The sequence below is a fragment of the Martes martes genome (assembly GCF_963455335.1).
Source record: "Martes martes genome assembly, chromosome: 5".
NCBI lineage: Eukaryota > Metazoa > Chordata > Mammalia > Carnivora > Mustelidae > Martes > Martes martes.
The window spans coordinates 160,807,678-160,822,248 of record NC_137892.1 but is presented as its reverse complement, the minus strand read 5'-3'; the positions used below and the strand labels follow the sequence as shown (position 1 = coordinate 160,822,248).

Genomic DNA, 14,571 nt, shown 5'->3' with positions numbered 1-14,571 from the left:
TCCTGGCTGTGAGCTCCTCCAGAGGCTTGAAGGCCCTGGATTGCATTGTGGGCTCTCTAGGGCACCAGAGTCAGGAGACTGAGTCCTTTGGTCATTTTTGCCCCATGATGGGTTATGGACATGCTAAGCAAGTGGTTTTTCTCCAGCTGGTCCTTGCAGCATGGGGTGGTTTGGAGGCTTATAGTGCAAAATGGTTCAGAGGAGTACTGACCCCTCCACAGGACTGTTGACTCAGGCTGTGAAATGCTGGGTTAGCTTCAGTCCAGTCTGTAGGGTGCTCTCAGGTGCTTTACTAGAGTTTCTCTAGAATCCGTGTCTGAACGTCCTTCTGAACGTCCTTTCTACCAGCGACAGGTAGATTGAGAAGAAATGGTTAAATTAAGAATGTTTGTCATAGCTTAAGTATAAGCTTGTGGTATCTGAGTTCTTGCTCTCTGTTCTGAGGGGAAGAGAAGACGGCTGTGGTTCTCTGGCTTCTGGGTGGCCCCAGGGCCTTTTCTTGCACTTGCAGTGTGCTTGGGTTTCCTTGGCGAAGGCAGAAGAGTGTCATTTCCTTTGTTGGCCTTCAGTTGAGGTTCTGAAACTCTGTCCGACATGTACCTGCACCAGGGTTCAAAGTGACCGATCTCCTGAGGGGCCTTGGTGGGAAGGGGACAGAGAGCTCACTTTTCTTGGGAGCCGAGTGTGCACGGACCAGAGTTAGAGTAGCGGTGATGATTCCAAACTGGAGAACCCTTCTAACCTGGCTGTTTTGTGAATGCTTAGATGGCTTTAGCCTCTTCAACCCAGCTTGGCCTTGGCCTGCCCCACGGCAACAACTGTGCCCTCCCAGCCCATCCTGCCCACTCCCTCCCTCCCCTAGGAGGTACCCTCCTCTTCCTATCTGTTGCTCTTAGCCTCCTCCTCTGGTAGCCGCTTCTTCCAAGGGCATCGCTCTACTATTAACATGTTAAAAGCATTGTAAGGGTAGCTTCGTTCAAAGCTTTCTGGAGAGAGATGGGTACACAGGTAGGTCTCTGGAGTGGAGAGCTGCTCACGGGCAGGCCCTTAAAGCAGGCTGATGGGAGCCTGGCGGGACAGCTACCACATTAACCACATAAGTAAGGGAACATTCTGGAAACACACTGGGCTCTAATTTGCAGTTTCAGTTGTCTTCCTTCCATTTTTGAGCTTTTATTTTAAAAAAAGCCAAAAAATGAAAAACCCCCAAAAACCTTTGAAGGTCTACCTCAAGGTTTTCTAAGTAATCGGTGCAGGCATTAATTTCCTTGTAATGTAATTAAAAATAAATAAAAAAGGATTTGTGTCATTAACTGTATCCACATATGGGTAATTTAAAGAGGATCGTTCACGCCTGAAAATGGAAATATTCAGCCATTCCCATGTGGATGTCTGCACTTGCCGTGGGCTCAGCAGCTCTTTTTTTTTTTTTTTTTTAAGATTTTATTTATTTATTTGACAGAGATTACAAGTAGGCAGAGAGGCAGGCAGAGTGAGAGAGGGGGAAGCAGGCTCCCTGCTGAGCAGAGAGCCCGATGCAGGACTCCATCCCAGGACCCTGGGATCATGACCTGAGCCGAAGGCAGAGGCTTTAACCCACTGAGACACCCAGGCGCCCCTCAGCAGCTCATTCTTTCTAGTTAGGGTCTGCACCTGCGCTTGCCTCTTCCCAGTCTGTGCCCGAGGGGTGCGGCCCGAGTCCTTTGTCCCACTGCAAGTCCATCAGCACGTGCTTTAGTGTCCATACCACTCCAGTGGTTACCTCCAAAATGGTTTCACTAAGACATCATTTTGGGCAAAAATTTAGACCATGAACATTGTGGAGCCAGAGGGAAGGAGCTCCAATTTCTGAGAAACTGTTGGCTTTTTAAGACTTTTGAAAGATTTTAAGAAGAATTGGGCAGGGTGGGAGGGGGAGGGAGATGGAATAAATTAACAGTGGAAGATAGTTTCTTGTATTTTCTGTTGCATTTTCCGTTGTAATGGAAAGCGTGGTTTTCCCCTAGCATTTGGAATTGACCAAGTTCACGGGGGATGTTCCGGGTAAACTGGGACCTGTGGCTAACAGTATGGACAGGGACCATGGGGACGGGCCCTGGGAACCAGTGTTTAGGGTTTAAGATCTCAGGGAGCTGGGCAAGTCCAACATCGTGACCCTTTAGAGCGTGTTTGGAGGTTCAGATGCTGAAAGCTAGAGGCCATGTTGGAGGCCGTGCACGTGTCCATCTGCCTTCCCTGTTCCCCTAAGAAAATGATGCATAAAATCTGCCCTGTCCATCGCTTTCCTTAGAAGAAACAATGGGATTTAAAATCTGTGGGAGCAGACAAACCCCCCTGTGCTTCTCCCCTCACAGGCCAGCATCATTCACCGTCAGGGGCCGTTCCTTTGCCCCCTTTCTTCCCATGCTGTTTTATTTAAAATACATTTCATTGTCTTCACTTTGGGCCCCTTGTTTGTGTCCTTTACCTGCTGCAGCACATCTGCCCGTCCTCCCTGGGGAGTACACAGAAGTCTCCTTTGGGCTACTTGCAGTTTGTGCTGGGGCTGGGAGAGGGGTAGGGGGCTGGCTCTGCCTGGGGCCTGTTTGCCCAAGTCCCCCGAGTGAGGGAGGCCCTTGGCTGGGGCACCTGCCGAACCAGCCCCCCACACCCCCGACCCCAGGCTCTGAGAACCCTGGAACCCCACCACACCAGCTCAGAAATCACCCTCCCTCAGTGGGTTGTCTGTGTTCATCAATAGCTCTATTCGCTGTGAATCAGATAGTTTGACTTGGTAACTGAATAATACATCTTTCACCTTTTAAAATAACCCATGGAATTGGAAATGGAAATATTTACAGCAACCATATACCAGGTGCTCATAAGATAGACACTAAAATGTTGCTGACCTTCATTATTTGGTACTAAAAGCAGAAATTAATTTGGGAAATGTACTAAAAATTGAGCAGTCATTACCTTTTGAATGGTTGGACTCATGTAAGAGAGCAGTTGTAGATGAGAAACGTCTTTCTCACTCATCACGGAACTTTATTTTCTAGTATTCTAGGATTTAGCTTAAAAGTACTCTGGAAAATAATGCTTCAGAAGTCCAGTCCTCTCGTGGTTAAAGCTGAAAGTTACTGCAAGCCAGTCTTACCATGTCCATCTTAAAATACCCAGAAAAGGAATGATTCGGGGCTCGCTCCACTGAGATGTGCCCGTGTGAGAATCCCCCGGATCGAATCTCAGAGTTGCACCTGGTCTGTACCAGCTGTCGCCTTGCCCAGAGTGTCCGCCGCGTTCTGCTTCCACAGACGGGCCGTCCGGGTATGCTGTGCGCGCCCGTGGCCCGCGGCCCTGCTCTCACGCACAGGGCAGCAGCCCTCCTTCCCCACTGCCGGTGACCTCCTGCAGGGTGAGGTGAGTGTCTGCACCGGGAGCCGAGGTGTGTTCTCTCTCCGCGGCAGCGGTACACTTGGCTTCTTGGCTCCGTGCAGAGGTTCCTGAGTCGATTCACAGCTCTGTGGCTGGACAGTGGCTGAGTGGGCGTCGCGTTCGCGTGGGTCCTGGCTACATACTCTTGTTGTTCCCCCAGCCTGCCACGCGGTCACCTTCTAATCCTGTATTCTGCTGGGTTCGAGGTGCCATTGCGTGCAAAAAGTCGAACCATTTGAAGCTGTTGTTTTTGTGGGTCGGAAATACAAACTTTGTATATAGGCACCTTCCTGTAGGGATCAGCTGACCTAAAAAGATGCACTGTTGTGCAGTTGAAGGAAGAAAAACACTTACTTTTGAACTGATCTGGTGCCCAGCCACGCATGGAAACTTGCCTCCCAGTTTCAGACATGTGAGTGCTTCCCAGTGAAGATGGAACTATAGTCTCTGCCCGGCTCCGTAATTAGGTCACTTTCTTTGGAAAATGCCCTAATAGCACCGTTGTTACTGACCTCTTGTCAGGCCGTTAAAGCCTAGCTTCGTAGTTGTAGCACGGAACACGTGTTGAAGTGACATCAAGAGCCGTAACGCTTAGCTTTGACAGACGTGGTTTGTGTCCACATTTAGCCCCAAGGTTTTAGAACGTTTGTTTTTAGAGGAAGTTTGGAAAAGAGAGTCCCAAGACCTACTAGGAGGTGTTTTGTTTGTTCTTAATGGAAGTACAGTTGTCACACCGCGTCACGTTGGTTCCGGCGTCCGACACCGATGCAGCATTTCCGTCTGTCACCTGGTGCTCCCCACAGATGAGTGTAGTCACCACCGTTGCCCAGCCGTGGCCCGCATTCCAGTCCCCGCTAAGTCTCCGCGACTTATTTTCTAATCGGAAGTTTGTATCTTTTAATCCCCTTTGCTTATTTGCTCCGCCCCCCATCCCTGCCCCCTGGCAACCATGTTTCTTCCCTGACTTTATGAGTCCATTTCTGGGCTTTTTTTGTTGTTTGCATACTCTTTGGATTCTACATGTAAGTGAAATCGTCTGCTCTTTAAGGTCTTTATCTGACTCAATTCACTTTACATAATATCCTTTAGGTCCATCCATGCAGTTACACATGGCAACATTTCCTTCTTTTCCGTGGCTGAGGAGGGCTGCATTGTACCCGTGTGCCGTGTCCTTGTCCGCTCACCTGCCGGTGGGCAGCTGGTTGCTTCCACGTGTTGTTAGTGCAGATGCCCGACATCACACATCATCAGGGAGATGTAGGTCAGAGCCATGAGGAGGTAGGGCCTCACACCTGTCAGAATGGCTAGTGTCAGAAAGACAAGAATAACAGGTGTTGGCGGGGGTGTGCAGAAAAACCTTTGTGCACTTTTGGTAGGAACGTGAATTGGTGTGGCCACTGGAAACCAGTGTGGAGTTTCCTAAGAAAATTAAATACAGAACTACCCTACCATCCAGTGATTTTACTGGGTTATTTGCCCAAAGCAAATGAAAACAGTATGTTGAAAAGAGAGGTGCACCCCTATGTTCGCTGCAGCGTTATTTGCAGTAGTGTGTTGTTACTCCACGTGGCCTCCGTTGGGAGGGGGTGTGTGTGCAGGTGGGGGAGCCCCCAAAGTGAGCCTTACCCGTGGCGGGCCACTTCTGTTTCTGTGGGCTGCCAGGCCTGCGAGGGTGAGAAGAGGGAGGACCTGGGCGAGGTGACTGAGCCCATGCGTCCGGTTCTGGAGAAGCTTGAGAAGCGTGCTCTCATGGGGCTCCCCCTGCCTGCTCCCTCTTAGGTTTGGCCTGTCTCAGGTGAGGCTGAGGAAGAAGCAGCCAGAGCAGCCTGTCTGAGATGGACCTCTAGTCCCAGGTGGCTGTCCAGATTTAAATTAAGTCAGATGACAGCTGCAGTAGCCCAGGGCAGGTGCTCAGTAGCCCCTTGCACAGAACCTGTCCTTGCCCTGGCAAGTTGTGTTGGCTGCACCTTGCTGGAGAGCACGTGGCTGCCCTCCCCTCCCCTCCTTTCCCTCCCCTGCTCTCCCCTCTCCTCCCCTCCTTTTCCTCCCCTGCTCTCCCCTCTCCTCCCCTCCTTTCCCTCCCCTGCTCTCCCCTCTCCTCCCTCTCCCCTCTCCTCCCCTCCTTTCCCTCCCCTGCTCTCCCCTCCCCTCTACCCCCCTCCTTTCCCTCCCCTCCCTCTCCTGCCCTGGGCTTGCTACCTGTGCGCCCCTCAGCTGTCTGTGCTCAGTGCCTGCTCTGTGAACCCAGACCCGCACAAGCCAGCCTTGCTCTGGGAACTCACTGTCTTGGGTGAGGTGGATGGGAAGAGGCTTCAGGAGTTTGGAAGCCTAACTCGATCTTCTTCTTTTTTTTTTGTTAAGGAAATCTGTATTCGTCATTAAAATTAGAGAATGCACGCCAGCAAAAAACAATATAAAAATCACAGTCTTGTCATCTAAAATGCAGTTGACTTTTTCCTGTTTATTTTTTTAATTTATGTAATGAGCATGTTCTTGTAAAACACAAAAAAGGCCTAAGTAGTAAAGAAGTATCTGGAGTAGAAAGTGGAGTGTTCACACACCGGCCCCCCTGCCCTCCTGGGTGGGAGACACTGTGGGCGTTGGCATGTGGCCTACTGGACCTTCTCACGTATGTGGTGCGTATATGGGCCAGACATTCGAGTGGAGGTGGGGCTGTGTCTTCACCTGCACCAGCCGTCGGTCATGGGGGTCTTTCCTTTTAGGTGCACACGTATCTTCCTCGTTCTTTTTCTTTGGGGTTGTTTTTTTTTTTTTTAAGAGTTTATTTATTTATTTATTTGACAGAGAGCACAAGTAGGCAGAGAGGCAGGCAGAGGCAGAGGGAGAAGCAGGCTCTCTGCTGCCCGGGGAGCCTGATGCTGGGCTTGATCCCAGGACTCTGGGATCATGACCTGAGCTGAAGGCAGCTGCTTAACTGACTGAGCCACCCAGGTGCCCCCATCTTCCTTGTTCTTAATGAGAGGACAGTGTCTCACGTGAGACCATGTCTTACGGCCAGAGGTACCGCAGTGAGCAGGCACCGCGGATTCTCGTGTGTCCTGTCACAGGTTCTCAGAAGCGGTGAGTTGTCCGCTTACCCCAAGGTAGGCCAGGGCCTGGTCTAGTGCAGACTCAAATTTGTCATGTTCCTGCCATGGGCAGTTGTCATTTGGCTTTCAGTTTGTTTGTACTCAGCATGGTTTTGGATAAAGTTCTTCAGTCTTGGTGGTGTGATTGTCGTTTTATATTGGAGTCTGGAAAAGCCTCCTCCAAATCCAAATAGTGGGTGGTTCCTGTGGGTTTTTTCTTCTCTTGGCTTTTTTTTTTTTCACCTGGAAATGTCAACTCTGTATCTGTATCATATTCTCAAGTGTAGAACAAGGTAGGAGTCTCACACCGTTGTCTTTAGTTTCCTGCGTCAGGATTTGGTTTGGCTACAGAGGACAGAAGTCATGGAGCACTGGTGGTCCAGTCCAGGTCGCGGGCCTATCCCTGTGTTGCCTGCCTGCCTTGCTCCACGCTGGGGGCCTTTCTCAGGGTTGCGTGGGCCTCTCTGCCCTGAAGAAACCGTCTGAGAGAGTGTGTTGCCAGCCTATGCTGGAGAGCATGTGCTCCTTGTGCTTTCCAGGGACCAGGTGATGGCTCGCTGGCCACCTGAGGCTATGGGAGGGGCCCCTTAGCATCCTGGTGGACAGCCAGCTTTGCCACAGGAGGCCGTGTCCCTGTGAGCCTCCCATTAAATAATCGTAGTTTCCTGCTGGTTTTGAGATGCCACCTCTGTGATCTTTCCTAGAGGAGTTTCTTCTGTGATGGTCACAGCGTAGAAATTGTCATGGGAGATTTGGAGACTGGCCGCTGGTGGGCTGACCCTGCGCCCTACGAGGCAGCAGCTAATTGTGGAGAAGACGGCTTGGGTGTGGTTTTCTGTAGATCTTTTGTCAGCTGTGAAATGCCTTTGAGGTTTGATACTTGAGAAGAGTGAGCTTCCTCGTGTTTGTTTCTGGGCAGTAATGATCGTGTGGACGTAAATGATGATGGACGTTAACGAGGAGCTGCTTTGGAGAGTTGAACGTGTGGGTCATGGACCCGTAAAATGGCCTGTGTCGCACTGATGCCCGCGGCCGGTACGTGGCTGACGGCGCTTGCTGGTGAAAGTGTGTTGTCAGACACATGCAGCTTCGTAAAGTGGGAATAAGTACGGGTAACGGTAGCATGGAGTAGAATAGTGCGGGCTGTTTGGCACCGTGTGGGATGTGAAGTTGGGATGTATTTTAAGGGGAACGTAGATCTTAAATGACAGGCTCATAAGTGAAATATTTGTTTAACTGAAACGTGCTTTGATTCATCCGTTCCCGTGGGTCAGATGCCGTCCACGAGCAAGTGGTGTTCTGGTGCCGGGATCAGGCGGGGAGCCTTGAGCCCCGCACGGTGCTCGGGAAGGGCCCAGGGAAGAGGGAGTGAGGGGCGTGGGGGCAGGGGTGCCACCTGCCCCGTCTGGCGTGGGGTCTGTTGAACTGCTCTGATTCCACCGTTCCTCCCGGAGTGGTCGGCTGTCCCCTCCTGCGCGAGTCCCCTGCCCCTCACCTGGTCCCTGGTCTTTGGTGCTTCCTCACTTGGAGCGCAGACAGCTGAGGGGATCTTGGGGTTCGCCTGGATGTCTTGATGGTGAGACCTTCCTGTGTCTCTCTGGGCCGATGGTGCCCTCACACCCCAGAGCGCCGTGGTCTTGGGGCAGCTCCAGGAGTCACGCAGTGCCTCGCCGGACCTTGCTTGCCTTGAGGAAGGGCCAGCGGGGGCTTCTTGTACCCCCAGTTGGCCGGAGTGCCCCTTTTGGTCCCACAAAGCAAAGCAAAAATACTCTTCCTGTCTAATACTTGTTACCGCAGGTCACTTTTAGGCCCCATTTCATACTCATTTCAGATGAGTGTGTTCTTAGCGCATCTTATCGGCAGAACGGGACACTTGAAACCAGGAGACCTGTGTGTTCCACTTGGCACCGCTTCCTGCTCTGGGAACGTGGGCATGCCTCGACCTCATTGTTCATCTGTCCTGAAATACGGGTAGGGGAGAAATGCTCGGCAGCCCCTTCTTCTGTCACAAGCAGACGTCAGATAAAACTGACACTGTCCCGCTGATGGGATCGTGTCTGCAGACCGGCGCAGGCGTTCCCATCGTGCTCCTTCCTTTCCCGGTGCGTGGAGGGTGACTGAGCACGGGAGTCCTGGAAGCCGGCAGGCGGGGGCGGTTTTATGTTGTTATTTGAGATGTGTGCAGGGTAAGAGAAGGTTGGTGGCACGGTGGGCATGTTGCTCTGCCCCGTTTACAAGGTGTTAATTTAGCTGCTGAATTTCTGGGGTGTGGGTAGAGTTTTAGCATGCTAGCTTGGATATGCTTCTTTGACTTTGGGCCGATTGTTTAATTAGGCCTCTCTTTTTGTTATTCTGTCTCTAAATTTTACACCGTTAGCAGTACTGGGAGTTGTAGGAGAGCATGTGCCCTTGTGCTTTCCAGGGACCAGGTGATGGCCGGCAGAGCGCCTTCTGGCCGTTCTCCGTTGTGACAGTGACTGACGCAGGAGACCCCCAGGATGTCCTTGCTGACAGCCAGGGTCGCCTTTGGCTCTTCCTGGTGTGGCCACTAACCCACTAACCTGACGTACCGAGTCCTGCTGACCATGTGGCCAGTTGATGGCAAGGTCTAGATGACGTCTCAGACTCACACAGGCCATCTGAGCTGCTGGCAGGGCTGTGGTTTGATGCTTTGTGGTGTCGTTGGTGCTTAGTAACTGTTGAAGTGACAGGAGCTTTACTCCCCAAACCTTGGAGTTTGATAGGTATTTTGGGAAAATTTCAATGTCCTATGACTTACAACCTTTTTGAATATGTTAAACATTGTCCTCATGGCTGGCCGAACCACCATCATAGACGTGATAGACCTTAAGTTCCAGCGACAGCCTAATTGGTATCACAGGTGTACCGAGAACAAGGGGGTTGAGGACTGCTTTCCTCCTAGGGTCCCGTGAATGCTTTCAGGGACCTCCAGGCCCCCTCAGACCTGCTGCTGAGTGTTAGGAATGGTCTCTCCGTGTGGATTTTTGGGGTGCGGGCAGCACTTCAGGTGAGACAGAGAAGGGCCGGTAGAGTATGTGAGGTGATAGGATGCCCCTTGTGTTTGTCACTGGACCTTAATTGTCCTATTGAGAAGTATTCCCTTCTGGTATGCGAACTATTTTGCTGGCTGTTGAGCTAACATTATTGTATTATTATTGAGCAAATTTTATTTTGTCTTCTCTTTGTTTTATTAATCAAACTTAAAGTGAAACAGGTGAATTTGATTTGTCTTAATTCCCAGGATTGGATTACTTGGCCCCCTAGAATTCATCCTTCAGACTGACTGGGGATGAGGGTCTTTCCTAACCCCAGGAGGAGTCTTTGCTGTAGATCCTTGGCCCTGAAAGTGAACTCCACAAGCCTGGCCCGCCCCAGGATGGCCTTTTTTGCCTAGGGCGGGTGGAGGGTGCGAGAGGTGGTGGCTCCTGGGGTTAGGGTTAGGCTGAGTGCAAGCGAGACGGCTCTCATCTCCCTCTTCTGCTGGGAATGCTCCTTTTGGAGCTCTGTTTGGAAGAGAGGGCCGTAGCTACCTTGGCTCGGGGACTCCCTGGGTGGCTGGCACCTTCAGGAGAGGACAGCTGAGTGGTAGCCCTGGGGCGCTTGGTGGCCTGCAGGGTCCCGCTCTGGCCTCCAGGAACAGGCTGCCCTCGGCTTCCTAGGGCGGGCCCCGCTGTGGCCATCGTGAATGCAGCTTTCAGTGCCCAGAGCAGGTGTCCGTCCTGGTGCTGGCAGCGCTGGCCCGTGGGTCTGCGCCGCCGCAGTGAGCCAGCTGGGGGTCTGCTGGGGGCACTCCGGGGTGTCTGCCGGGGGCTCCTCGGGGCTCCCGTCTAGCCCGGGGCTCGTGGTGGGGAGAAGAGCCGTTGTGTTGCTCGCGCGGCAAGTGCTCAGCTGTAACAGTAACTCGAGTGTGTTTTCTCTTTTGTCCACCAGACTTCATGAGGAAATCATTGACTTTTATAACTTCATGTCCCCTTGTCCTGAAGAAGCAGCCATGAGACGGGAGGTGGTGAAGCGGATCGAAACCGTGGTTAAAGACCTCTGGCCAGCGGCTGACGTGGGTTCACTCTTTACTGCACTTGGGTCACACCAGGGATGGCGAGCGCTCCGGGTCCTAGGGTGTCCCTGGCCCTGAGTCCCTGGTTTGGCCCTCGAGGGCCCGGGGAGGGTGGCGGGGCGGCACACTGCGGGTTCCTAGGCCCTGCCTCGCACCTTCCCGAGCGGCTTCTGGGGGGCGGGGGCGTGACCTGTGCTTCACACGTGCTCTGGGAGAGTGTGGGGACTATGGGCTGAAGGAAGTTTGTTTCTGGAGTAGTGTGTCATCGTTCTTTTCAACTCGCCTTGAGGTTAGAAATGCTACCCCTTGCCCTCATTATGCAACGTAGCATACGTTCCTTTTTGTAGAACTGGGAAGAATCCCCTCACCTCGCACTTCTGCTGTACATGAACGTGTGTGCCTTGAGATGGGGGTCGTAAGCACTTGGGGTGCTTGGCATAGGCAGTGACCTGTGTCCTGTGACCACGCTGATGAGGGTCCAGGGCTCCCTGAACAGTCAGCCCGCCCTGCTGGTGGTGACGGTAACTGGAGACCGCCCGGTGGCGGACGGATGAGCTGGGCTGCGAAGGCTTGTGCGCCCCCAGGGGGCAGGGGCAGCCCCTTCGCTCCCTTCCTCGCCTGTGATTTCACTCTGCATTTTTGTCTGTGAGCTTGGGTGCCCTGGGGCAGAGCCCCACTTCTGCCCTGTAGCTCCAGGTTTGAAAACTGTCCACTTTGAGCAGTTTTGGCAAAGGCCAGTAATTGTTTCAGCCCTTAACCCGAGTTTTTAAACATTCCTTCTTGGGGTAGGTCTTCAGTGGATGGGCAAAGAGGATTTTGCTTGGTGGGGCTTTGCTGCACCCTGCGCCCCCGCTCCGGCCCCAGCTCGCAGGGCAGGTCTGTCTGGCCCGTGAGTGGGCATGTGGCCTGCCAGGGCGCAGCCGGGGGCTCAGCGGGTGGCGGTCCGTGTTGTGACGCGGCCACGCTTCCCTTCCAGGTCCAGATATTTGGCAGCTTCAGCACAGGCCTCTATCTCCCGACCAGGTGGGTTCCCGGCCCGGGCCCCTCGGCTCCGCGCCGCCCTGCGTTTGGCTGGGGTGGGCCCATCTGCGTGTGTGCTCGGGGCTAAAAGTAGGTTTCTCAGGCTAGAAATGGGAGCTAAAGGAAAAGGCTGGCGTACAGAGGAAAAGTTGCAGGAAGTGAAATTGAATGTAGTGTGAGGGTAATTGAATGTAGTTTTCCTCTTGCACTTCATACCGAAGTACGTTGCAAGAATGCGGGATGCCAGACACGTAAAGACCAGCGGGAGCGTCACCGGAAGAAAATTCGGTGGAAGATAGCCTGCAAGTTTTGGATAGGTTTTTGAAAATCAATCTTCCGTTTTAATGAAGATTCAAGCAAAATTCTATTTAAGTAGTATTTTGTATTTTGTAATTGAAAAACATCCAACAAGATTGCGTCTTAAAATTGTTCTGCAGTGTCTTCTTGTCAGGAACTGTCTCGATACCCAGATCCACTGTATGTGCATTGTTTTGTTAAGAGCTTACTGTCCCCTCACCCACTGTTACGATTTGGACACTGCAGAGGCTGTCGTCTCAGGACTTGGGGTCGGCATTAGCAGGGCCAGTAGGGAGTTGACCAGATTCCAGGTGCCCAGGAAGCCCAGGTCAGCAGGAACGATGCCATGTAGACGGCACAGGAGGAGGAAAGAGCCAGGGAGCCTCAGAGGGGCAGCCGTTTTCATTCCCACCTCCTCGATTCCCTGGGGATGCAGGGGAACTCAGCCTTTTGGCTCTCCATCTCTGTGTTTCCAGTAGTTCAGGAAGTGCGTCTTCCCTCCCTCAGAGGGGCGTGCTTCCCAGGGGTGTGTGTGTGGCCCTGGAAAGAGATGGGTGTGTGCACGCCGTGGCACTGGTCCGCCCCAGACGTGTGCGTTCCTGGGGAGTGACGTGAGCCAAGCCTTCACACTCACTCGTTCTTCTGTCCAGTGACATCGACTTGGTGGTCTTTGGAAAGTGGGAGCGCCCTCCTCTGCAGCTGTTGGAGCAAGCTCTGCGGAAGCACAACGTGGCCGAGCCGTGCTCCATCAAAGTCCTTGACAAAGCTACAGTAAGTGTGGGGCCTCGGCCCGCAGCCCCGCGGGGGCGCTCACACACCTGCCGGCAGTTTGGTTCGCCTGGGGCTTTGGCTTAGGCTGTGGACAGGAGACCTCTCTCCTGCTGATATAAATGTTCTTGTATTTGTTTAGAACGTTAGGACCACTAGCTGAGAACGTATTTCGTGACACCCCAAATGACTGCAGGCTGTGAGAGCATCACACTGCCCTTGGCGCTAAAATACGATTGATCAACTTTCGTTAGGACTGTGAGAAAAGGACGCGTTCGGGGCTGCCATTTCGGGCACGTGTAGTTGAATGGTGAAAGCATGCCATCTGCCCAGAAAGTGATTACCATTGCCAAGTTATATTTAAGAAACAAAATTTGCCTATTCTTTCGTTCAAAATTTTACCCATATCAAAACCTTTGATCTTGGGGAGAAGTTGGAAGATGAGGGTCCCTTGATGTGCGCTCGTTGAGGTTTATCTGAGTCCAGGATTAGAGACGGCTCAGAACTGAAGTCACTTGCCCTCTGTGTGGTCACGATTAGAGCCCGGAGCCCTGTCCTCTCGGGGCTCTGCCATTTGTCCCGTTGTGTTGGCTTCTTGGAGAGAGCGAGGTGATGGTAGTCTCTGACCAGGTATCCTGCTTTAGACGGAGAGAGGCGAAGAGGCCAGGCCTGCTTGTCCTGGGCTCCAGAGCATTCTGGAGGACAGACCACGTCCGGCAGGTGTTGCAGTAACACCAGACCATCTGCTCTGCCGCCAGGGCTGCAGCAGAGACTTAAGGGCGACTGAGCCGCACTGGTCTTCTGCTGCTCCTTTCTCTCCTTGCGAGCCCTTGCCGGGCAGCCTCCTGTGCCGGGCAGCCTCCTGTGCCGGGCAGCCTCCGCATCATCCGGTTCGGGGCCCTGGAGCCCAGCGTGATGGCTGTGTTTAAGAAGGAAGGTTGCGTATATCGAACACCCACTGAAAAATAAGTATTGTGGCACTGTTAGTAATCTCTAGGATCTGGGGTTCAACCTGTGAGTGTGTAGGAGAGTGTGTGTGGGGGCAGGTGATCACCAGGGGTGGTTTCGGGAAAGCACTCAGTGAGTGTAGAGAGGAAGGTCCCCAGTGGTGATGGGGACGGGAATTGTTCACGAGGGAGGTAGTATGTTGTGGAGGCTTGGGCTCCTTCTGAAATAGTTGGTGGTAAGATGTTTGGGAAAGCCTCTTGTTTTTCTGCCTTCCTAGACCACACTGGCTGGGGCTCACTGTGCCTGGCGGTCCTGGTGATCTCCAGGAGTCGCTGTCACCACCCGCTGCCCGTCCCTTTCACAGTGTGTCCTTGGCAGTTTGCAGTGTGCCACCCCGGATTCTGTGAGGTGTCCTAACCCTTTAATTAGACTTCACTTGTTTTGGTCCGAGAACATCCTTTTCCATTCCTTGGAGGCTGAGGGAAACGAAGTCTTGCCTTTTGTTCCGGGAAGAAGAGTTTTAAAAGTGTGGGGGTCGGGAGGAGTGTGGCCTCTATGGCTGCTGGGGCAGCTTTGGTGAGGCTGGTTTTGAGCACCTTGTGGTGGTAAGTCTTTTTGATGAGAGTATTTTCAAAATAGCTGCTGCTTCTCTGGTTTTACAGGGAAGTGGTTTTTTGGTTTGGGTGTGTTTGTTTGTTTTTTAGTTAAATTGTCTTAGTGTAGAATTGTTTGGAAAAACAACATTAGCACAAAACAGAGTTGAAAAACTGGCTTTAAACTTACTCTGAGTATTTTCAGAAATTCTTGCAAACGTAATTTGGGGACCTGGAGCCCCGCTCCATCATCAGGCACCCCTGGGGGGCCGGGGACTTAGCTTCTCCTCCTGGAGCCCAGGTCTTCCTGCAGGTAGTGGCTGATTCTGAGTCTGTCCAGGAGGGCTGGGCAGAGGTGAGCCCTAAC

General features: G+C 52.6%; 1 protein-coding gene across 2 annotated transcripts in view; it reads left to right on the top strand.

Annotated features, from left to right (window-relative positions):
- TENT4A (terminal nucleotidyltransferase 4A) overlaps positions 1-14,571 on the top strand; it is a gene marked incomplete at its 5' end in the record, with an annotated part of 43,901 nt that overhangs the window by 15,676 nt on the left and 13,654 nt on the right. For both annotated transcript variants that reach the window (XM_080805119.1, XM_080805118.1), the window contains 3 exons: positions 10,455-10,578; positions 11,555-11,601; positions 12,546-12,666. In XM_080805119.1, coding sequence (XP_080661245.1) covers positions 10,455-10,578; positions 11,555-11,601; positions 12,546-12,666 — 292 coding nt within the window. The remainder of the gene's footprint in view (positions 1-10,454; positions 10,579-11,554; positions 11,602-12,545; positions 12,667-14,571) is intronic.